The sequence below is a fragment of the Thunnus thynnus genome, chromosome 21 (assembly GCF_963924715.1).
Source record: "Thunnus thynnus chromosome 21, fThuThy2.1, whole genome shotgun sequence".
Classification (NCBI taxonomy): domain Eukaryota; kingdom Metazoa; phylum Chordata; class Actinopteri; order Scombriformes; family Scombridae; genus Thunnus; species Thunnus thynnus.
Window position 1 is genome coordinate 11,267,701 of NC_089537.1, and position 26,093 is coordinate 11,293,793.

Genomic DNA, 26,093 nt, shown 5'->3' on the forward strand with positions numbered 1-26,093 from the left:
ACACACACACACACACACACACACACACACACACACACACACACACACACACTCACAAATTGTGATTAAAAAACAGATGTGAGGGCCTGGCCAAAAAAAGATGAAATAGTCTGAATAAATTAAATGGAAATAAACTGACATAACAATCAGATGTTGGAGTACTTATGTTTAAGCAAGCAGTGCCACTTTTTGTGACTAGGAGCATTGCATCTGTGGTGAAAGCTGTCCCATTCCACTCAGAGCCCTGGTTTTATATATAAGTTTACAGGATAGTGTTTGTGCCTTTTTATCCAGAGCAGTTTTTAATAGAATTTAATTACATCATGTTCACCTGGACTTTCAAGTCTTTATTAACACCTTGTGGGAAAAATGGGCATGATCTCTGATCTAATTTTTTTAAATTTTTAATTACAGCTGCAGGACACAGACAGGATTAGAAAATGTAAATTCTCTCCTTCTGTCATTACTCTTTGTCTTTTTAGGAGCCATTTAAGAGCTCTAAATAGCTCTGGGCTTAACTGCAAATCTCTATGCTCTGTACTTGAAGACTAATAAACAGGTGGGAGGGGATTTTTTTTTTATCTGGATGCAGCCAAAGAGCAGAAAGGGCGTAAAGAAATGATGGAGATGGAGAGAGGAACAAGAAAGAAGAATCAGGAGGAGAAAAAAGAGGAAGGCAGGGGGAGAAAGAAGGGGGTGCTACTTCAGTGTTTGTCATGGCCCTCCCCGCATTACATCACTGGGATGCTTCAGCACTGATGACATCGCCGGGATGGGAGGGAGCTGGCCCTGGGGATGATGTCATTAATAACCAATCAGAGTATTTGGGGGCCGGTACGGTCTGGCCAGCTCCTGAGGCTGAAATAGTAGGATCTCTGAAAATGTCTTTTCCTCCTCTCAAATCATAGAGCCTGTGTGTACAGTATGTGTGCTTTTTCCTGGGGTTATTTTTAGGCTTGTGTTAATACAAATATTTTTCAGACACTGTTTCTGCATCTGCCACAGAGCAAAGGGTAAGCAGAGCTGACTCTCCCAAAGAGGAGAGAGCATTATAAATTTGTAAATATAGCCCTAAGGGAATTAGCATTTAACTAACTTAACAGCACATGAAGGAACTGCTTTGTGCCTGTCCACATGAATAGACCATTTCCTACTTTACCTTTATTGGTATGGGCCATTCGGTGTAAAGCATCTATTTCAAGCCGCGGAGGTCATGCCAGTTGCTTTGATGGTTGTCTTTAAGGACTGAAACAGTGGCTTTTTTCGTCACTTTATATATCAGTATTCTACATAAATAATAGGCTGTTAAAAGTGTTCTTGTGACCTTAAACGTTTCTTTAGAGAAAGCAAGCATGAGCGAGCAGGTAGAAACTTATTACCGTCAGAGAGCAAAACTGTTATTGGATTAAATCATTACAAAGTCTAGTCCATAGCATTTTCTGTATAAGTCATATTTAAACCTGGATTCATTGATTTTTTGGCCACTTGGGAGGAGTGCAACAAGTTTTACAACATTGACATATTATCATTTTATAAACTTTATATGGTGTTAGAAAACAGCTGCTTTTATTTGGAGTTGGGTTTCTTCTACCTAGCGAATAAGTCCAATATTCTGGAAACTGCTGATTAGAGCGATGAGAATGAACCAAAACAGCGCATGTGAGCTGTAAAACCAAAACAATGAGTTAAAAGACACTAAAAAGCTCCGTAGAGCTGAGGAGCACTGTAGGGTGACAACTCTGTGAGTGCATAAGTGAGACCTTTCACATTGCTCATAGTCACTTGTTCCTTTTTTGACATAAAAATATTGATTAGAGCAGCTTTAAAGCTGTGAAAAGCTGTGAAAAGAAACAACACAGCGCTCACCACAATATCACCAACAATCAAAGATCTCCATAATAAGCCCTTCAAAGCCCTACCTTGCCTGTTGCATTCCTTCTTAAAGCATATTTCTGTGGTGAAAGACCATTAAATTAGCCTGCTGTGCTGCAAGAAGGAGGAGTTGGGTAATTTAATATGGTGTTAAATTGGGTTTAAACTACAAATTCCTTCACAACTGTTATAGAAAAACTGATTAGAGAACACAGGCCAATAATACGAGGAGGCAATATGACGCCAGGTAACTATTTTATGTTCAGAGAGTAAAATCAATCACTGGCACTGCTGGGCAGTTAGCATTGTACCCACTGAGAACCTCCTCTCCCATCCATACACCCTGTGATTTGATCTCTGCCTGGTTGTGTATTACAGCCCCGCTGTGGTGAAACTATTAAACTTTGCAAGCGCTCAGTTTTCGTCCTCCTCTCCCATGGGAAAGCTGCAACATTTCCATTACTGCAGTCATACTGTAAAGCTCATGTTGTCTCTTTTCTTACTGCTCCTCATCGTTGATTACCTGCATTTTTGTGATTCCATGAAGGAATGTCCTCTTCCATCTCATGATAGTATTTACATACGGTAAAGGTATTTAAATTTAAACAAAGTGCACTTTTAAGTCTTTAAAGTGAACAACTTCCCATTGCTGCTGAATTTTTATAGACAGGTTAGGGAAAAGAATGCATTTGGTCTGGAGTATTACTGTTTGTGCCAGCTTTATGCATTAAGGCATTTCTTCCCTCTGTGTTTGAATAGGTCTGGCCAAGCTGGTGCACACAAACCTTCCAGTCCCAGCCCATTTGGTCCACAGAGCCTTAAGCTTGGATACAGTCCACTCACTGCACCCACAGCACCACCCCAATACACATCCATCCAGGGACACACAGCCACACAACACAGGGGCAACACACAGCAATGCTTCCCAGATAAAGACTGGGACAGAGGCGCTAGTGTTCCCACATCCCTCCACCACCTGCATCACTTATCAGCTCCAGCAGCACTCACCTCACCAAAGAAAGACCTTATGGAGCCACTCAGCCTCATCAGCTCTCTGAAAAACACAAATGACGCTTGGCTTTGTCTACTTGGAGAACATGAAGTAATCTAAATAGTTTTGAGGGATGTGAACAGTTCATTTAAAACAACATGCCTTGATCCTCAACTCTAACATCATTCAGTGATTTTTCTGCAGGACAAATGCTGATTTAATACTTCTTAATATATTCTTAGTGATACATTTTTATTTTATTGCATTCCTTAGCTGTTGGTTAGTAATAAGCTTTAATTTGCAAATGTCTGTACGCCGGTGCTCTGTGCTAGCACGCAGAGAAAAAGAGAGGCAGAGGAGGAGATACACACTCCAACACATGATTGACTGGCTGGCAAATTCAGGGTCCTAAGCTGCTTATCACTATGAAGAGAGTCAATTGCAGGGCAACCACTTTTTAATAAACTTGTGAGAGAGCAGGCATAGTTAAAGACATATTTAAATGGGAGCGATGTTCTGGCTGAACGCATCAGCCCGTCCTCAGAACAAAAATGAGAGTATAGGTCTAAAATTCAGGCCAGCAAAAATGACCTATAGTTACGTTTACGCCGTAGTAATTATGACCTTAGAAAGTGATGCAGTCCAGATGACGTCAATATAAGGTGACTTGATAAGATGATTTTTCCTTATTAGGAGGAAGCAGGTTGGGTGGATGGCTAGATATTTAGACGACTCCCTAAAAAACATGGTATTTCATCCGGGGGCGGTGCCTTACATCCTGCATCATATAGAGTGTTGTGTGCCTGATGCACGTTCTTGTCAGCTCACATTGGGTCGTCTCGTCACTTTTTGGATAAGCTAGCAAAACTGTAACCTAAAAAGTTATTTATTAACCTAATATTTGCCTTAACCCCAAGATTAACCCTACAAGAGACCTCACTTCAAACAGAGATGACTTTTTATTTTTTTGTGATCATCAATTTACGAAGATACACCTAGATTTTTGCTCCTTGCACTGCTGGCATGGCTGCGACTTACCTGCATGACTTTTACCTGACTTTTGATAAATTCTCAAATTAACCATCATAACGTTATACTGGGAAATATGTAAATGAAATGGTGCTAGAATATATTGACATTTAGATGGACTAAATTATGTCCAACAACAAAAATCTACCCCGATGGGGGGTCTATATTCTGTCTTCAATGTGCATCAATAGGTGCCCAAACAGGTTTACAAGGTAGACTATCAATTTCCATGTACATAGGTGTGAGACCAAAAACATGAATAGTATATTCTGTATACCTTCATTCTTGACATGCATCTAATAAACTGGTCTGAGTATGAGTGTAAACTGGTCTCATATTGTATGAGAGTCTAGTTAGCCTAATTTTCCAAGCTTAATAAAACTAGCCCACGCTTTGCCACTCAGTCCAACTTCTCATTTTCATCAAACCAAAATAATTCAGGATTATTGTTCTGCATTCTTACAAAGGTTCATGCAGGTTATCATATACAGCGGCCTACAATAAAACTGAAAGTGCAATTTATTTTCATTATCTCCCAGGTCGCAGACCAAATACACTCTATCTTCATCACTTACCTACTTCTATTGCCAGTAAATTTCATCCAATATTTTCATGATATGGGGCACATGTTGTGACATTCTAACGTTAGCATGACTGAATAGTGCAAATTAAAAGTAGTAACCAACATTATTTGTACAAAATTCACGTAACTCACCTTCCATCATGGAAAACTCATGAACATGCACTCAGAGTACAGGCTGAGACAGTCATGGAGCTCACCGAAGCGTCCGCTGCCCATCCAGGTGAAATACAGGTGAGGTTTTTGGGGATTCCCAGACAGTTAGATTGAAAAAAGTGGAACCACTTCCCGTTTCCAACCGCGAGTGTCATGTTTCCAACCGCAAGTTGGGACATTTTTTTTAAAAACTGTAATGCTATGATGTTTACCGTTGCCATGACCACGTTTCAAGTGATTGGAGGGGAAAGAAGAAAAAACAAAGTTCTGATACACAAATCTCTTTTCAGTTTTTGGACTTTTTCTCTGATCTTTGACTTGTGGTGAAATATTGGATCATTTGGACATTTATTGAATTGAAACCATGTGAGAAGTTTAGAGGGAAAAATCATTATTTGGTGAAGCTCATAGACATGAAATGTGACCTTGACTACACACTGCTTTTTGTAAGATGTGAAAAGCCAAAAAGGTTGGAAACCACTAGTTTCATCTTTAACAATGTGTTGTATTTTAAAAGCTTGTTATATTATCCATTGTGTCAAATCTTCATCTGAAAAGTAACTAAAGCTGTGTAGTGGAGTAGAAGTATAAAGTAAATGTAGTGGAGTAGAAGTATAAAGTAGCATCAAATGGAAGTACTCAAGTAAAGTACAAATACCTCACAATTATACTTAAGTACAGTACTTGAGTAAATGTAGTAGTAGTAGTTAGTTATTTTCCACCACTGGATATCTCCAGTGTGACTTCATCTTCATCTGTCTTAAAATGTGTCCTCCTCCATCTAATTATCAGTAGATAAGGAGAGCAGGTGCTGTCTCCAGTGTGTTTAACCTGTTCATACAAAGTAAGCCGTATCATTTATTAAAAGCACCTATATTGTAAGCATATTTGCTTGAGCTTATCTGCCTGTATGTGTGTTTGTTGATATCATAAGTGCATTTCTGCTGTGCGCGCTGAATTTGTAGACACAGAAAACTTGCCAAAAAGATAAGACAAATCTTATCAGTAAGCACACCGTTTGAGAATTTAACTTTTTCTCACTTTTCCTGTTGCAACACTTAAGCAAACTGAAGGCTGATTGACAGTCTGCAGTAAAACTCTGCAGATCCAATGTCCATAGTGAAATTATAATGACATGCCTAGAGTTCAGCAGACAGAGGATGGCTCTCCTTCTCAGTCAAAAACAAGCAACATGGAACAACAAGTTCCATGCAGATACAGGCTTTGAAGGATCACGTCACCTGAAAAAAATTTTATTTTTATTTTTTATTGAAATTGTTTTGGAGAGGTGTTGAATCAACTTTATGGCCATATCAGAGGCTGTAGTTTATGGTGCTGTTGAATTGTATTGCATGATACTGAGAGATGTTTCTAATATTTTGTCTGTCCCATTTATATTGTCAAGGGTAGATAGATGTTGTATCTGACTTAGTATCAAAAAATTTGAATTTGGAGTACTTGGTAGGCTGTTCAGGAGATGAGTCACTCGGGATTGGGTGTGATTGAATTAACTGCGATGAAATATTTTCGAGCCCAGTGCACTTTTATTATGGTTTATTCAGGGACTCAGTTCAGGATGAATCTCCCCTGGAGATTCTGGTACACCGGAGTTTGCAAGAGGTCGACCCTGAGTGACTTAGTTTCCAAAGAAAAAGTTCCTCAGAGGCAGGCGAAAAGAGGTAGTAAATTCCTCCTCTCTGGCTCTTGGGTGGATGTCCTCCTTCCAGCTGCAGCTGCTCTCACCATCTCTCCATCCCTCCCCCTCAAGACACCACCAGCCTCACTGTTGGCCCAGAGACTGTTGTCACGGGAGACCAGCCGACATCTGAGCCGATGGCTAGGCTGACTTACACCTACTCTGGCCACGGGTTAATGAAGTGTACACACTGCCAGGGTTTACTGGCAAACACGTGTGCACTTGTGTGCATACACACACATAATTGCACACACACAGAGAGACACACTAACAAACACAGCGGTTCATTAAGCAGCACTTAGTGTCTCAGTTAATAAATGACAAAGGAAATATTCTAGAGCTTATTTCCTTGTGCGAGATTGAGAAGGCACACAAACACATTTTCCTTATTTTCTCTTTCACGCGCTCACATACACATGCACACCCCCCATTAATTCCCTCCTGATCATTGCACAACATGCCTGGAGCATGTTCAACAGCACCCCCTGGTGTGGGGAAAATGTAGTCCATCTCAATGTGTTTAGTAAAGGGGAGGCAATAGATAAGTAGCTGCTTTGGATTGATCCAATGCTGATGTGTGTCAGAGAGGGTTAGCCAGACAGACACAGTGTTTGTGCTGATGAGTGGAGCTTGCCAATAAACAAAGATGTTAGTTTGAGTTGTCCTCAGGCTGTCTTAGAGGAAAGTATCAGAATTATCTAGCTTTCTCCTCCTGAAAGACTCTCCTCCACTTGTTTACTTTGTTAGTTGAACAACATCTAGAGAGAGAATAAAGAGAGAAGGAAATGAGGGAGACAGAGAATAAGAGACCAAACTGACTGATATACAAATATGTGAATAGTAATTTCACCTATTATTTAATATTACAAGTACTGTAGAGCAACATTATTTGAAGGCTCTGCTCATTCCAAAGACCGAGTTAAACTTTATTGAACTTGTAATCCATTCAGTAGGAGGAGTGTTATCTTTGCACTTGAGTTAAAAATCTACAAGTCTCACCCACTCAGAATAAGCAACTCTGCTTGGAGGTAAAGCAACAGTGAAATCAATTTGCCATGCTTCATTGAGTGTAGCTACAGAAGAGAGCTTACGTGAATGTGCTGGGAGTCTTCCGTGTTATAGATATGTATATAAACTTTATTTTGCCATGTTAAGCTGTCAAATTCTCCGCTGTTTTGATATCACACTAACTACTGTATCTCCACCTCTGCTACTATTCCCAGAACTGACACACATATAAACACCAGACCACATGTCTGTAACTCATATCTTCTGGCCGTCTGCCTGTCAGGTTGGCTGCCCCGTCTGTTTATAAGGCCTCACCACAGCGGAAAGTCTGGACAGGCCTATGTATCTCACTACACACACATACTGTACTGTACATACTCCCTGCATACACACATGTGTGTATTAGGTGCAATCAGTGGATGTACCACAGCGCTCTGGGTGTCCTCAAGTCTGAGTCGAGACAGATGTTGCGGTGATCTTAGCTAACAGGGTGGGGACCAGTGGTCATTAACAGTGGCATGGCAGCTGGGAGATGCCTCATTAGTAGAGAGGTATAGGGAGAATAGATGGAAGTGAGACAGGAAGAGAAGAAGAAGAAGAGATGTAAAGGTATGAGTCGAAGAGGAAAATCCAGTCATGTGCTGAGGTGTCAAAAGAATTATGTTATGAACTTCGGGAGACTTTTCGGAGCCACTAATGAGATTTTATTTGTCAGCCTCATATGTATAATTCATATGTGGTGTTTATACTATTCTTGAAGGAGTGGACAGTCACATATTTTAATGGGGAGGACAGCGAGAGAAGAGACAGTCGGGAAACACTGGCATCTGTTTACTGTATGACAGTGCCGATAACAGCTAAGGGTGAATGCTCTCTCAGAACACATACGCATATATTGCGGACTTCACTCTTGAATCAACAAGACATATAAACACACACATAGGGGACAGGAAGTGGTTGGACGCTCATGAAAAGTGACAACTGGGGTATTTTATTGAGGAAAACAAGGAAAATAAGAACAGTACAAAGTATAAATATAAAGTAAGTACAAAACTTTCCGAATTATGTGAAAAAACTCAGCCACATTGAATTTATTAAGTCTAGTTCTGTGCTAAGACAGCATAATGTAAAAAAAAAAAAAAAAAAAGGGGGGATTATAACAGCCTGTTGTTCTCCAGGAATTGTGACATTCTGACCTGAAACTCATATAATCAACCTCCCAAATCAAAACAAAGCAGCACTGATCTGTAGCCTATTGGGGGGAAGTACTTGGGGGTAAAGGTCGCCTTATTCACAATGGCCTCTCTGATTGGTGGATTCTGTAAGCGGACAATTTTCCTTGGCGGTGAGCCTCAGGCTAAACTAGAAGTGAAAGAATAGAAGTTCCTACTATTTATGAAAGGTTTCTAATTTCTCCCCTTCTCTTTGTAACAAATCACTTTCATGCAAGGCATGTTTTTCCTATTGTGTGCTAAATTTAAAAGTGTTGACATGCCTGAAAATTGCAGTTTTTATGACTTGAACATGCAAAGAGTGTAACTGATACCCAGATAGGAAGTTCGATATATCCTGCATGTGAGTATTAGTGTATGAATGTCAGTGTTTGTGTGCATGTTGGTGTGAAAAATGTGGCCAGGCTGCATTGCGGGGGCTTTTTTAGAACTGTGGTTTCAGTTACCTGCACGGAAACAGCTTATCCGTCAGATCAGCAATCAGTGGTGTAGAAATGGGCTTCTTTTTCTGTTAGTTTTCAGCAGGTCACCTCCACGGATACTCACACATTAGCCTGCTACTGTAGCTTGGCTGGGTCAGCGTGCAGCACTGGCTGTGGGTGGAAGAAAGTAACGTGATAAGTAAAGGGCATGGAATCAGGTGGTCTCGGTCTGACTGGGGAAGGATGACTGATGGGAAAACAAAGGCTCTTTAGGCACAACATAGAGAGGGGTGGCAAAACATGTCCGCAATTTTTAAATCGATTTTTACAAGCCATTATTCCAGTTTTGGATTTAAAAATTTGCTTTATATTTGAAAAAACTAAATGGGAGTAGATTATTTAACTATTACTTAACCAACTACAAGGTATTTCTTCTTTTAAAAAATGACATTAATTTAGCATATTAGCATGCAATGGTATTTGGTCACATATTATTGTGTAAATTACAATTTTGATGGCACTAGATGAACAGTCAGGGAATTGCCAAGTTATTAATTCATACTGAGATGAATGTCTGTACAAAATTTCATTGCAATCCATCCAATAGTTGTTAAAATATTTTAGTCTGGACCAAAGTGTGGACAGATTGATATTGCCATCCCAAGCCGCTAGCGTGGGTAAGACCCTCAAAACGGGTCATAATTATTTCACCCCAGCATTTTCCAGCATGGCAGCATCTTTCAAACAAGATATCAAGTCTCAGTAATGGTCTAACTGACTTTTTGAAATGGATGTTATTGCAGTGTATTAGAAGCTAAATTTATTATAATCATATTTAAATAAGATCCTTTTCTTATATTTTCTTAGGCTCAGTTCCACATGAGCGGATCATCTGATATCCCGAGTCTGATAACTTTTACATAATAAAAATACTGTCAGATACTCAGCAGTGGACCAGTGCTGTTATGTGTATCACTATGGTTTCAGAGTATTGCTGTGTGAGCCCTGCTTTTATTTTGCACAACAGGGCTTTGTATCTAACTGCATAGTTATGGGACAGTAATAGTAGGGGAGAGTGGGAGTGCACACAGGGATACATTCCTCCATAAATAAGTGACAAACAGAAAGTAACTGTGAACAGCAGGAGGCCCTGCTCCTCACAGTTATTTTCTATGACCTGGATGTTCATAAGCAAGTGTTTAATGTTTTCTTTCAACTGAGAGGACCATCATTTACTCAACACTGGCAGCTGTGAAAGAGAGTGCGACATTCTTGAGGTATTGGAGCGAGGCGCAATTCACTTGCAGTTCCCTTGTGACACTCTGAAAGAAGGAGGTCATTTTTTGGCCTGGAATGCTGACAGTAAAAGTGCAGAGAGGCAGGTTGTTCAGGCCACAGGTTTGGATGAGCTCCTTTAATTATGAGTTTGGGTTGGCAAAGACTGACCTGTTGGTCAGCTATGATGATGAATGTGCCTTTGTCAGGAGAGAAGACCTCTGACACAGAGACACGGACACTGAATATATAGAAAGGGCATGCATATTAGAGTCTCTGTAGCTGCTTTGAGTCAACTTTGGATTATATTGTGGAAGATTTCATGTAAATATTTAAGAAAAAATGCTGTTTGCAATGTGTCAAATGTTATTTCCACTGAAACATTAGAAAATATTTAAAGATATGCGCATACATTCAACAATAAAACATTTTTATTGGGGACTTTGGGCCTCTTGGGAATCTTTTTTGCTTTGTCAACATTATAGCATAAATAATACAGCTAAGTTGTAAGTTAAGTAAGTTCTTGTGTCACTTTTTTGCCAGATTTCAGCATCACAGAGAAATCTATCAGAGGAGGATTAAACACCATTTACTATGCTATAGCTGTTGCTCTCACCATCTGCTCATATAGCCATTGCTGAACACAACATGTTCAAGCCTGTTCTCTGGGGGCTTTTGCATATAGTTCTGGGAAACATAAATCACCAACTTATGCTGAAGAAGATGAAATAACTTGAAGTAAAGTTTGTGCACCAAATAATCGAATCACAACATTTTTTCACAAAATAACTTATACATAAATGTGTTAAGCATAGCATACAGCGAACTCAACTCCACAATCTGAATAACGTGATCCCTGGCCTGCTAACTGTCTGTTAGCCTATTGTGAGTAAGTGCCTGAACATGTGAGCTGGTGAAAGCAGACAGAAAGTGGGTGGAAGGCGACTTGTCTCCATATGTTAGACATTATACATCAGCTGCCGCATTGTGTTTGTTCATGCGCTCACCCCACCACTTTCAATTACATGGCCCACAAACTAGGCCATTGATCTCCTCACGTTTGCCTGCTAAGGTACGTCAATTTATGCCTTCTTCTTGCACATTTAGATTGGGTCACTTACATCAGCAGCTGCAAATAAAAGGAACTCAATGCACAGATGCAGTCCTCCACTCCTTAAAAAAAAACACATATCCGCTATAGACATATACACACCGACATGTTTGCACAATATATGAACCTGGTGAGCCTGTTTGCTGACTGTCAAACAAACAGACGCTGCTTTTCATAAAGCCCAGAGCAGGAGCAAACACAAAGACTATGGTGTCTCCGGTGAGATTCCTAATTGGGAATAACACTGCCTGCAGGACTGAAGCTTGTCTTAGTCTGTTGTGTTGATCAGATAACTCGATCACATATTAGCTGGCTGCCATGCGCTGAGAGCAGTTTGGATGTGGCTCAGAAGTAGGTTATGACACATTTGGATTCATGCTGGTGTCTGGTGGGCCCCTCTGCAGGGACAGGGACTTAAACAAGAGATAGCTTGCAGACAAAGTGCTGATAAAGAACAGACTGTGTGTTTGTGTGTGTTTTTTTGTGTGTGTGTGTGTGTGTCAGACAGACAGTTTGACTGACACCTGTTAGTTTCAGGGTTTAGTTTTAAGAGGAGATAATGTGGTTCTTGTAAATATCGTCTTTTACAACCCCCTCTATGCTCTCTCGCACACATTTACATTCACTCTATGACCACTCCATGGTAGCAGTGGAGCTTTAGCCTGAGGGTGAGGGGCTAGTCGCTCTATGTCCTGGAATGCAGTTGACTTTCTAAATCCCCACCAGTCTATCCTGGGGCTGTGGGGCAGGGCCTATCTCAAGCCCCCTTTTCCACGTGAGCTACGTCTGGAATCTCTAAGCAAGCAGTTAGCGGGTCCGCTTCTGGTTCTCCCTGCCTCACTCTTTCCCCGTCACCGTGTGTTGATCCCAAAAGTGCAATGGAAGAAGAAATTGCAGAAGAAGACAAAGATTGCTCACTCGGGGAAGGTAATGAGCTTTCTGACATGCCACCTGCAAATGAATGCAGTTCCTATGGAGGTTTGAGTTTATTCTGTCTGCTGAGTGTAATTTGGTTAGCAGTGGGGAAACTGTGTTTGGGAGTTAAAAATAGGATTGGAAGTACATGAGACGTGCCGTGGCTCTGAACTTGAGCAGGGTGGGGGTTTGGGCTGATGGTGCTGGTGACAATGCTTGATCATTACGCCTTAGCACTTAGTATTTCTCAAAAATTAGGTCTTCTCTTTGTGATTGCTGATCAAAGCATTTTTTTCCGCAAAAGATCTGCAGGTGAAAATGAAAAAGACAAAAGCTGTTAATTGAAAGAAAGAAAGATGAATCAAATTTGCATGAGTTTTTCCACAGTTTTGTCCCAAGTTGTTGCACTAGTTAAATCTGAGAAGCTAGCTCTACCTCAGTCCCAACATGTCTTTGAGAGGAAAACACGAAATTCCTTTTTCATCCATGGCTCACAGCATGCTTTCAAGCCTTCAAAGAAGAAAAGAAAAGCCATATTAAACCGCTCACAAAATAATCACTTGAAATATTCTCTTTCAACTGCTGAAGAGCTGAACTCCATAAGAGGTCCTTTATTTTCCACCATTACCCTCTGAAAGGTACACATTATAGCTCTACCTGCCTGTCTAGAAAATAAGACAGCAGATCAGCTTACTTTATTGCTTCTTTCCCCTCTGTTTTCACACTCCAGCAACTCTCCTCCTCTCCTGCCATCCATATTCCACTCTTTCTTTCCCTCTTCTCTTCTCTTCTCATGTGACAGCTTTGAGATTGATGGATTAATTTTGCATCTCCCAGGCCCTGATTGATTTAAGACAAGATAACACAGTGCAAAGATGTTAATGTGCCCAAGGAGGCTGTGTTTACTTTATCTCCATTTTGCCCTAAAGTCAAATATTCATTCTTTAACATCACTTTTTTGTAGGAGACAAATTGTTTGTAATGTTTGTTTGTGTGCTTTCGTTCTGAAACATTCTTAATGTCACACGACTGTAGCTATTAGGTTGTAAACACGCTCCCGAATAGGTTGTACAATCAAGAAAACTTGTCAGGACTTGTGTTCAGTGGGAACAGATCTGTGTCACAGTATCATCACAAACAGGAAAAGACATATCCTCTTAATATTTTTTAATCAAAATCTCATCCCTGAGGTAAACTTATTGCATTTGGCAGTTTCTGCTTAATGTCAATATTCTGCAAGGCTCTGGATGTATCAACAGATTATCTGGATATAATTTCCAAGTTTCTCCATTTGTCTCTCCCAGCATTACTGTAATGGATATCCTTGGCTTTTTTTTGAAGGAAAGAAGCCTGAACAGCTGTTTCAATTCTGTCTTTTCATCACCAATATTGTGTCTGCCACATTAAATTGTGGATTTATGCTGAAATATGAAGCAGCATGAATATGTAATGAACAGGGCTGACAATATTTATTTCAGCATTGCTTCTGACTTTTTTGTCTACTTTCTAACATAGATAGATAGATAGATAGATAGATAGATAGATAGAGTACTTTATTAATCTCAAGGGGAAGTTCAAGTGTCACAACAACCCTGACATGCCCTCTTCATGACCTATAGAAGGATAACATACATGCATGCACTCAGTGTTGATGTCAAAACATCAGCACAGCACATCTTGACCCTTTGTTTCTGTGTCCCCTCTTTCATCTCAGAGCAAACCAAAAGCAACCTGAAGGTAACCTCCCCAGAGGACGCGGAGCACGTAAGTCGCAGACAGGCCTCCCCAAATGGGACAGCTGCTTTGAGAGGGGACACCAAAGGCAGCCGAACTGTCCCTCGAAGGCACACGTTAGGGGGAGCCCGCAGTTCCCGAGAGATCCTGGCTATGCAGCCGCCAGACATGGACAAGAAGAGGGAGGCCTTCCTGGAGCATCTGAAGCAGAAATACCCCCATCACGCCTCAGCGATCATGGGCCACCAGGAAAGGCTGCGGGAGCAGGTCAGTGGGTTGAAAGAGGCTTGGATGTGGAATGTTGCTGTTTGGTTGGGCTCAAATTGTTTTGAACCATCTGAATTTTATTTTGTTTTCTTATTTCAGTCAAGACATTGCAGTTAAAATAAACTTTTTTTTACATTAATCAGTATATTAACAATGGATATGAAAGGGTTTGCTTATATGAACTCACAGAGAATTCTCCCCAGACTCTGCAGTTCCCGTCAGCCCTACGTTTTAGCGTCTTTTAGCACATTGTTTTGGTTTTCCAGTTCACACTAATCAACCTGTTTCCAGCATAAGGAAGCTGCTTTTAGAGTGAAAAAAAAAAGGTCTGTAATCTACCTGCCCAGCACCAAATGGCAGACAAAGTTAGCGGCTAGCTGATGAACATAATGGAGCATTTAGCAGCTAAAGAGTCAGATATTTCCTTCAGGAGTTGATGGAGACAGAGCTAAAAGGATAGTGAATAATATTTACATTTGTCAGGTGGACAGAAAGACAACTCCTAATGTTGCCTCTTGTCCAACGGATATGTACATAAGCAATTGTTTGCTAAGACATCCATCATAGCAACTTTACACTGTGTTTTTAGTTTGTTTTAGTTCAAGCTGCTGTATTCACTACTGTATTTCATAAATTTACTTTAATTCAAATAAGATGCAAATAATTATTAACATGAAAACTATGAAAAAAGAGACCTGACAGAACAGATTACATGATAAATAACAAGGTGTTCTGATTCATATGTGAACTTTTCTGTGCTCTTGTCCAGTCTTTACTTTTCCAGGCATTACAGGTATTTTTATTTTCCTCTGCAGACTGAGGCAACAGTGCAAAACTATTTCCTCTTCTTTTTTGCCGCAGGTTGAATGTGAAGTCCATCCTATAAATCTGCCTGTCACGTTTCCCTCCCACAGCTGCAGTGAGAATATGAGGTGGTGTTTTTGTGAAGAAGTAGAAAACATGTGAGCCACAAACAGTTTGAATTGGATAGACCCTCCATAGCTTGTTTTAATCACTGTAATTGGACCTGCATATAACTTGAGACTGATTTGTATAATCCAGACTACAGTATGATGTATAAAATATACATTTCCTAGTGTTGTACAGGAGCTTTTACAGATAATAAAGTCTCCTCGTGCCTAGGCTTTTTGAAGTTAAGTGAGTTGATGGGGGAGGGTGATGCTTAGGGAGTCTCGAGGTGGACATTTGGCTCACCTGGTCATTGTCTGTTTTGTTTGCGCCGGGTCAGAGAAGACAAAAGGGAGGGGCAAGCTGGCTTTGTAGCCAAAACAATCGAGGTAATGGTGAGACTGGCACCGAGCCACAGGGGAGCTCCAGGCAATGGTACGGGGCATTGTGCAAGAGGGATTTTGTGTGCTGTTTTCAGTGCAGCCCACACAGCCTGCCCACATGCAAAGTAAACCCTTTTCATGAGATGCTGTTTCAATTCACTGCACTGATCATGAACTCTGTAGATTTGCATAGGTAATATCTATCAGCAGGGATGATGGGGGTGTGTTACTCCAATCAACTTGCCAGTGTGTGTGTGTGTGTGTGTGTGTGGTTTTTTTTAGGGGAGAGGGAGTTGGGTACATGTGTGCATTTTATCCATCAATTTAAATCAACAGCTGATCTATCTATGAAAAATCAGCTTGCATTTGTTGTTGCTATCCAGAGCAAGTAGAAAAGAGTTGTGAAAATTAGGTAGTCAGACAGGTAAGTTCAGCTCTGGACTGGGGTGGAGTCAGAGTTGCTATAGTGACTCATGATGTCACCGCTGGAGGGGCTCAGTTTACTTGTAGGTGCCTGCTGGAGCGAACTGGAGCTGGTCTGTGCGAGAGCTGAGCCGAGCTGTGTTTGTGTGAGTGCAGCACCAGCGCCTCTCTGCAGAACAGGCGATGGATCAGAAGATTGTTTGGAGGCATGGCTCTCTGTACGTGAAGCCCGCAGAGGAATAAAAGTAAACTTTTCACACTGGCAGGAATACACTTGTCACATCTGCGACTTCAGAACGCTCACAGGCAATAAAGGTAGGCTTTATTTTTAATTTCTGTTAGGCAGTCAGAAGCTTCCCGGACATTCAAAACAGCATTTTGAGTGCTGCTACTTTAACGCATTAATTATTGCGCTTGAGCCAAACGGCACTGTGTCTGTGTTGCACAGCGGCGGGTTGTCAGGTGCTGCAAACTTCCCGAGAAGCGAATGCAAAAGTTGGCGCCCGAGTTTTATCAGAAAGAAAAAAAACGGGCGATAAAGTCTTTGAGCGCATCTATTTCCTGTGATGTTAAGTTAGATGAACGCCTTGAGGCTGTCAGTCACTCCTAACATACCATCACCTGAAGCTCCCCATAATTTTAACGAGATGGCAATTATGTAACTATAATTGCAGAGCGAATTATCTATCGAGAACGGAAGAAGGGTTGTAATCTAACACCATGCTATATCTTGCTTGGTTGTCATGGTGGTGAAGATTATAGAGGCAATATAGCTATAAGAATAAATGATATGCTGTTCCTGCTACACTGTTATTATTATTATTACTGCATGTTTTTGCATTGGCATATTACAATTAACAAAGTATATTTTTAGTATTAATACAAAGTTTGCTTAAATGTGTGAGATTTAGTGTTATTCCATATTTCTTATGGATGTATTTTAGTGTCGTTGTAGTGCTTAAAAAGCTCCACAATTACTTTCACAGTCTTACTTTTGCAGTTTTTCATGTTACATTTGCATTGTCTCTTTCTTGGCATGAGATCAAATGTGTACAAATTAATGGATTCATTTCAATGGACCCCAGAAATGGGCTTGTGTCTCTCAGGAGGCGTCGTTACATTGCCTGTAATGTGTCTAGGGTTGGCAGATTTGTTTAGCAGCATTCCTACAGTGTGTGGTTGCTGGTTATACACACACTGTTAGAGGGTGAGAAGAAGAAGCAAGATGGAGACTACTATCTTTTGCTTGTGTGTGAAGTTGTATAGAAAATGATGTTTTGGGTCATTCTAGGGTCATGGAAAATTTAGTTTGGAACTTACTCTCCTTATTAGCAGGGTATTATCTGGCAGTGCTTTCTTATCGGTAGGCTTTCTGTAAAATATGATTTTTCATCCCACTTTGTGTAATTGTAAAAAAAAAAAAAAGATCTTCACCTGGCTGCTGAAACACTGTAATGAAATGAGAGAAATACAGTGATCTGTTGGTGCTGATTGACAGTTTGTTTGAATTGACAGTTTTAAATTGATTTTTGAATGAAACTCCTCACATGTTATTCAGATGTTGGAGATGGGAATTGAGTGCTGATTGCTTTTTATTATGTCAAAGAAGACGATGCAAGATGCTGTCACAAGACAGACCAGTTTGAGCATGAATTTCTGGCAATAAATGCAGCGCTGATGATTGAAGACCACATTTGTCATAATCTAATTCAGAATTCCAAGAGGGATGCAATCACTCACTGTTAATATAAACAGCGGAAAATTAAAACAGAACAAAAAAAAAATATATCAAGTTTTTTGAAGCGTTTGTCATTTGGTGTCCTGGGGAGGTATAATTATTCTGCCTTGAGAGAAAACAGCAAGAAAACAAGTCACCTTTTCACCCAACGATATCGCTGTGAAATCTGTGACACATAGTATGGGAGAGAGGAAAACTTGCTACCGTTCTCACGTAGACGTAAAAGTGCCGACCATACAGGAAAAGCAACCTCAGTAGCAACAGTGCATGCTTCAGAGGTGAGAAAAAAAGTGTCTCCGGAGGTTTGAGTTACAAAGGCGGAGGTTTATCAAGGTGAAACGGAGGTTGGGAAGATGATATCGCTTTAGTCTGAAGAGTGGATGACCCTGCTCCACCCTGCACGGCTACAAAAATACACACACACAAAGACACACACTGAGTGACTTATTTCTCTCCCTCACTCTCTGTGATCCTTAAACCCGTGACAAAAGCGAGTGGTTTAATTTCCTCTGCTCCTCATCAGGCCTGCAAAGACCTGGATCCCACCCAAGGGAGATGAGATAACATCCCATTGGCCTGACCGCCACCCATCCTCTCACCCCTCTCTGCCCAGGGGCTTTGACGAGCACAAACTGAACCGCTTGACCGATCACAAACACACATACACACAGTGAATTCCCTGCTTCTGCCTGTGTGTCAGTGTCTGTGTGTGATGAGCTGTGACTTGCTAGGCCAGTGGTTTTTCTACAGAGACGAGCGGCCATGTTAGGACAGCTGTCTGCAGCTGTGGGCACCAAACAGACAGACAGGTCTGTCGCCCCCAAGCTGTGATAATCCAATGGCTGATGAGAGCACAGATTATAGTAGCAATTTGAGTATCAAGAGGGGCAAATTATTTGCTTGTGCAGTTTGTTAACAGGTGCTCATGGTGTAGTCTTACTACACTATATGGTTTAGTGTTGGGTGGGGACGTGTTGGGAAAAGACAGTGTCAGCTGTTTCTACGCACTAATCATCCAATTTAGCAATATAAGATAATATACTGTAATTGCTGTTGCCACAAAGATGTTAATGTCGATCAAAACTGACAAAGTACATGTCATGATGAAGCAGAAAAGCTAATTGAATAGAAGTGCAATACTAGCTTTTGCATTTGTCACAAATACTTGGTATTATTGAGAAATAATAAGGCAACACTCTCATTACATCACATTAAGCTTTTAGATTACATCAGCCAAAACCCTTAACAAATCTTTAAGGCCATTGCAATGCAGTTCCTTGCAGGACATTACTGACTACTTACATAGACGTTAGCCTGTATTTCGAACTAATTTGCTCTCTGACAGTTATTTATTAACCAGTTTATGGCTGTTTGATGTTTATATGGCACACATGTTGAATGTGTTATAAAAAGCCAATAGTTCTGTTAATCTGAAGGCATGTCAAAATGCATTGATGAAATAAAATGTATGATTGATTCAGATTTGTTATTTTCTCTTCATTTAGACATGAGCTATCATAGATAACTGTCTTGTAATACATCATGTATTGGTTATTATTGGCAATGTTAAGTTATGATTTCTGCCCCTATAGGGATGTAACTCCTTTAATTGCCAGTAATATTTTGTGTACAAACAGGCAGGTAAACAAATCTTGATTTGCTCTTAGTGATTGTGTTGTTGTCAGCGAGAGTAAAGTTTGCCAAAAAGCAAAGGCAAAAGACTTGACCTGATAACTGGTGTCATCAAAAATCTCAAAATGTTCCTAGATGTTGTAGTAATGACCTTTATTACTTTATCCATCAAAGTCAAATTTTGCCAACATTTTTTTTCCTGCGAGGGTTAGATCTTCAGCACAAAGTTACAAAGCTGCAGAGAAAAGAGACATACAATGATAACAATAATGATGTTTTTACAATATGATCCTGGTCTTAAATAAAATTCACTGCTTTTCAAAAAAAGACAGTGATATCATATCCACCCCTAAGCGTTTAATGGGAATAAAGAAATTGGGCAAAGCCTTGAAGAACATCACACAAGAAGAGATCCTGTTTCAGGAATTCCTAGTAGTCTGGCAGCAAGTCAAAAGCAGATCAGTGGCATACAGTAAATGAACATGTAAAATGCTGCATTTAGTAACGACTGCAACATCAATAACATGACATGGAGCACCCTGCCTCCAATTCATGTTGAACAAAGCTACATAAATAGCGCTCATTTGTCATTATAGGCAGTAAATGTACTGTAAACTCTCCCTCTGAGTCTTTTTGATGCATGGTAACAATTGGCCAGTCCCCCACATACTTCTCTCTGTGGGCTCCTGGCCCTGCTACACTCTTGCTCCAAAGGAACCAAGGTCAGCTAGATAGCACTGGCTCCGAGCATGCATCAACTCCCTGCAAGAAATCTGATCAGAGAAAAAAAGAACAGGAGGGAGTTATGGGGGAGTATCGTTCCTGTTTTTAAGTGAACTGCAGAAAAACAATCATTCATTGTCCTACCGTGCAATGATGAGGGTATCACAAGTGTAAACAGAGATCTGGTACTGTAGGCTCACATGTAGATAATGCATACTAAAACATTTATAACCAAAAGATGTGTTTTTACAAAACCCTTCTTTGTTGTAGTTTTTATTGCACCTTGTGTCTAAAGTCACACAATCAGACGCTGTGTGCAGCAGGTCTGCAGAAAAACATCTGTTTCCAATCATCAGACCTCCATCAGGAGCAGGAGCTGGGCTGCTTTAATGGCATCTGCCACCTCTGCATGAAATGACACTTTGAGAACTACCTCGAGTAACACAAACAAGAACCACAAGGTTAATGACGGGCATGCGTTGACCTGCCAGTTAACGAGGGTTATGCGGTGGGGGTTCGGGTTTTAGGGGTGCAGCACCCCAACTGAGAGGACAAGCGGTCCGTGGAGTGGCGCCAACGCTGTGTCTAATCCCGAGTGTGGAGGGGGGTTAAGCTGCTCTGACAGAAGGCCCTGATGGACCTGCCTCTGATCACTGTTGATAATGAGTCAAGCCAGACAGAATTTTACACACTGTCTCAAACGCAATGCCAGTGTGTTAATCAGACCAGCTAATCAGGTCTGAGCTCTTTGCAGAGCACTATTCTGCAGCATAACAGAGCTGTATTAGCCCAAGCTTAAGTCAACAACAGAAGTCGAAGTTATCTTCTGTTATATTGTTTTTGCTCCGGCTTAACGGGCAGGTCATCGTTATGAGGATCCTGAAAAGTTTAGGTTTTCTTGACAGATTTGTGGAGAATGGAGGTGGAATGGCAGGGACCTCTTTAACCTTAAGACCTTACATTCCAATGGGTACAATTAAGACCATTTTTCAATACAGCAGTTGCAGCCTGAGGAACTTCTCCGGAGGACAATTCTTTGCCATATATCATCATCTTGTCTCTTGAAAGTATTAATCAACTGGATTGTGCAAATACAGGGAAGGCGAGAGAGAACAGGTGATACAATTTCTCCATGAAGGACAATTTTAACTTTACCAACATTTATGGATTCACTGAACAATTTCTCTGCTTTTTCTTTACCAATTAAGACAGCTAGAAGAATAGATGCACAGTATCTCCAAGTCTTTGCATGTCCATGTGCTTTGGCATGAATAATGGCTGTTGTTGTTGTTGATGATGTAGTGCTAGGGAAGGCTACACCGGCACAATACATGGGTGAAAAAAACACTTCTGATCTTTTAATTTATTAATATTTGGGCCAAAAATGATGTATAGTATACACATGACATCAGAAACCACAATAAGGTTTTACATGCCAACCAATAACATGACTTGCCTTCAGTCTGCGGTTATGGTAGCCAGATGCAAAATCTTTCATGTTGATGGATCGCCATTACTGACACAGCTGTTAATATCTTTGATATATTGGCAACGAGATTCCAAGCTTTATGACCCCCAGAACCAAATGGTGAGCAAGCAAGAGGGGCGTTTCCTCTTGTTTTCTCTATCTGTATCTTTGCTTTGCAAGTCTCTGCATGCAGTCCGACATCTGGACTCCACCTTGGGCCAAAGGTATGAACCTAACTTCAAAAGGCAAAGCAGAGACAGAGGCACACCAGGATGGTTTCACCATTGACAGGACCAGCTCCAAGCATCTGTCTTGAACCTCATTTTGATCTCCTGCGCTTTATTTCCAGTTGGCCCTTCTCAGTGCAGGCAAAGGGGTGGAGTGTGGTTGTGGGATGGAGAAAAGCATGGCAGCAACTTGACATAAAGTCAGCAGAGGTGCTTTTCTAAATGTTTTCAGCCAAAAGAAAGAGAGTGAAGGTCTTTCTTTTACTAAACAAGATGACATAGTTGATGGGGAACACCATGGGGATGGGAATATGAGTAAGTATACAATGGGAAAGAACAGTATATATTTCAGGCATCAGCAGCTAATGGAATCAGTAATAAATTAGACTATTTGACAGAAGTGGAGCATGTGCTGCAGTTCATCATAGCGCCTCATAGTCACGTTGACACCATAATATACCTCAACTATGGCTCATGTTTTACATATACAATTATTTACATTATATATATGCAACTCCGCTCTGTCTATGTTTTGTTTAGTTTGAGGTTTAACACTTTGCACTCAGTGTTAACATTGTACAACAAAACAAGTCAGTCATGAGCCTGAAGCTCAGTGCAGGGAAAACATGGTGATATAGCACCTCAAGCATCAATTGGCGCTGTTGTTTGTCCACAGTGGGAATGTTACAAGTTATCATATGTAGTGGATTGAAGCATCACTGAGCTGAGAGGTGACTGTGTGTATGAGTAGAGTTTCTTATTGTGTCTAGGAGGTCAAAAACAGGTCACTTAGGTCACAAGTGGATATTAAGCACACTGCATGTTACTATTGAAATCAGTGAGAGGAAAAAAACAATGGATAATGATTTTTTCTTTTTTAAGTATGACAGATAAGCACTGAAAATAGTCGTAATTTATCTTTCAGGCGTAAACTACACTGCAGTGTTTACCTAATGACGTGTGCAGGAAATGCAGAAACACTGGATGCAGTTTTGTCAAGCCTGGTGAAAATATCAGGTTATTACTGATTATCTGACTTTTCTTTGCACACTCACAGGCACACAGAGAAACTCTCCCCTGAGAGAGTGGATATAATAAATCTTAGGCTCACTGGAGGAGCGTATGTGGTCCTCGGTGACTTGTTAATTAGGCATGAATAGCAAAGCCATTATCGGGCTAGTTTCATGGGACAAAAAGGAGACTTGACACTTAACAAAATGCTGTGATTTAAAACCAGCCAAGGTTTCCCAATCAATGAAGGTGCAAAAATTCACTTGATCTTTGGCACTGCTAGAATTTTCCCTTTCATCACATTACTGTAGTTTATGTGTGAGTATACTGTATGTGTGTGTAACATTGTATAGAGGATGCAGGACTCCGATTTCTCTGGAATGAAGAAAGCCCCCTTTGTCTTTGTGACCACAGGCTTGCAGCCACACACACATCCACACATTCTCAGATATACAGCCAGAGAAGCTCAAATTAGACCTGGAAGGTCCTTTATTTTACCACCGGAGGGACACTCACTGGAGACAGGAGAGGTTCATGTGAGGACATGTCAAATAAATGGCCTTTCTGAAATGTGTGTGTATAATATGAATTGGGTGGGCTCTTTGTGCTTCACTACGGAGGAAACCTGTGTGCGTTGGAGTTAATCAAACATTTATTGCGTTATTCTGGGATGTTGTAAGTGTTCAGGGATGTCAAATGTGTTTTTCTCTTGATGAAGTGATATTAAAGAGCAAGTCTGGACAGATCATGGCTCTGTAGCCCCGTCAGCACATACTTTGCATGTATTTGTTTGGTAAGAGAGACAGTGAGGGAGTCAAGTCAAGTCAGTTTTATTTATATAACACCAAATCATAACAGAAGTTACCTCATCCAGGGCACTTTTCATATAGAGCAAGTTTAGACCATACTCTTTACAATATTATTTACAGAGACCCATCATTCCCCAGTGAGCAAGCACTTGGCAACAGCAGCAAAGAAAAACTCCCTTTTAACGGGAATAAACTTTGAGCAGAACTGGGCTCTGGGTGGATGGCCATCTGCCTCAACTAGTTGGGTTGAGAGAGAAAGAGAGGGGGGAGGAATAATATGATAGTGGAAGTGGAACAATACAAGTTCCACATAGAGATGTATAGTAAAAATAATAATAATAGTAGTAATAATAATAATTAGACTAATCAATTGCAATCACAGATCCAGATTCTGTAGCTCCGGACGCAGAAATACGTGCAGAAAGTAACAGGAGGAGAGAGACAAGAAAGCACAAAACTATGGAAGAGAGAAGATGCTGAGTTAGTAACATGCATTAATGGGACATAAATGCATACAGATGGAGATGGAGAGGAGGAGAGAGGAGCTCAGTGCATCATGGGAAGTGCCCCGGCAGTCGAGGCTTATAGCAGCATACATAACTAGGGGACAAGCCTGAGCCGGCCCTAACTAAAAGCTTTATGAGAAAGGAAAGTTTTAAGCCTACTCTTAAACGTAGAGAGGGTGTCTGCCTACCAGACCCAAACTGGAAGATGGTTCCACAGGAGAGGAGCCTGATAGCTGAAGGCTCTGCCTCCCATTCTACTTTTGGAGACTCTACAAACCATAAGTAAGCCTGCATTCTGGGAGCGCAGTGTTTAAGTGGGATAATAGGGAAGTATAAGCTCTGATGGTGCCTGACCATTAAGGGCTTTGTAAGTGAGGAGAAGGATTTTAAATTCTCTTCTGGATTTTACAGGGAGCCAGAGCAGAGAAGCTAATATGGGAGAAATATGATCTCTTTTCCTAGTTCTTGTCAGTACACATGCAGCTGCATTCTGGATCAGCTGAAGAGTCTTTAGAGACTTGTTGGGACACCTGGATCGAGAATAGGCTTTTTAAGAAGATGTTTCATCACAGCTACTTTAAAGGACTGTGGTACACAGCCTGTTACTAAAGACAGATTGATCATAAAGAAGTGCTAACTAAGGGTAAAACTTCTTTAAGCAACCATGTTGCGATGGGGTCTAAGAGACAGGTTGATGGTTTAGATGAAGAAATAGTTGAAGTAAGTTCGGGAAGGTCGATTGGGGGAAAACAGTCTAAATATACACCAGGTTTAACAGCTGTTTCTAAGGTTCCTGTGTTTGGGGATAAATCTGTGCCAGTTGAGGGCAGGAGGTGATGAATTTCGTTTCTAATAGTTAGAATGTAATCATTAAAGAAGCTCATGAAGTTGTTACTACTGAGAGCTATAGGAAAACATGGCTCAATAGAGTTATGACTCTTTATCAGCCTAGCCAAAGTGCTGAAAAGGAACCCAGGTTTGTTTTTATTTTTCTCCATTAATGATGAGTAATGGGCAGCTCTGGCATTACTGAGGGCCTTCCTGTATGTTTTAAGACTATCTTGCTTGACTAAGCAAGATTCTTCCAGTGTGGTGGAACGCTATGTGTTTTCAAGTTTAGGCAATGTTTGCTTTAATTTGCAGATTTGGGAGTTATACAATGGAATTAACCTCATTTGTTTTATTATCTTCTTTTTTCAAGGGGCAATAGAGTCGAGTGTCATTCACAGTAAGCCTGCAGCACTATCAACAAGATGATCAGTTTGGGAGGAACTAAAGTTAGCATAAGATTCCTCTGTTCTATTGAGACATGGCATTGAATAGATAGAATCACTTCCTTCAATTTAGCCACAGCACTATCAGATAGACTTCTTGTGAAGACATTTATTGTCTAATTGCAAGTAGTCCAGTAAGAAGAATTTGAAAGTTATTGAAAAAAAGATGAAAGAGGATTCTGTTGAAAGGCTATTAAATGTTCAGTTTCGATGCCATATGCCAGAACAAGGTCAAGGGTGTGGTTAAAACAGTGAGTGGGTTTATTTATACTCTGAGAGAAGCCAATTCAGCCTAATAATGTGATAAACACAGTGCTAAGGCTGTCATTATCAACATTCACAGTAATATTAAAGTCACCTACTATAATTATTTTATCTGTGCTAATGACTTAACTTGATAAAAACTCTGATTGAGATAAAAATCCAGAGTACAAGCCTGGAGGGCAATATGCTATAACAAGTAGAATTGGCTGTAATGTTTTCCAGGTTGGGTGTGACACGGCGCTTAAGTGTACACACTCGTAGGTGCATGCAAATTGTTGCATGCAAGTCTAGTAAATAATCTGCCAGTCGTTGTGTGAGTCTGGATCTGTAATCTTATGTAACACCTTGACTTGACTGCATGCCTGAAACCACAGCACACTGCGTTGTCAATAAAACAATGCGCAGGTTACTTAGCAACACACATTGCCCTTCCTGTAA

The 26,093-nt window shown here is 40.7% G+C and overlaps 1 protein-coding gene across 22 annotated transcripts in view; it reads left to right on the plus strand.

Annotated features, from left to right (window-relative positions):
- The window catches only part of si:ch211-285f17.1 (sickle tail protein homolog), a 113,805-nt gene that overhangs the window by 51,912 nt on the left and 35,800 nt on the right, over nt 1-26,093 (plus strand). For 18 of the 22 annotated variants that reach the window (XM_067578275.1, XM_067578274.1, XM_067578271.1 and 15 more), the window contains exon 2: nt 14,002-14,288. In XM_067578275.1, the coding sequence (XP_067434376.1) occupies nt 14,002-14,288 (287 nt within the window). Of the gene's footprint in view, nt 1-12,150; nt 12,300-14,001; nt 14,289-16,084; nt 16,319-26,093 lie in introns of those variants that run through there. The other 4 variants (XM_067578277.1, XM_067578278.1, XM_067578267.1 and 1 more) reach the window with 3 other exon arrangements.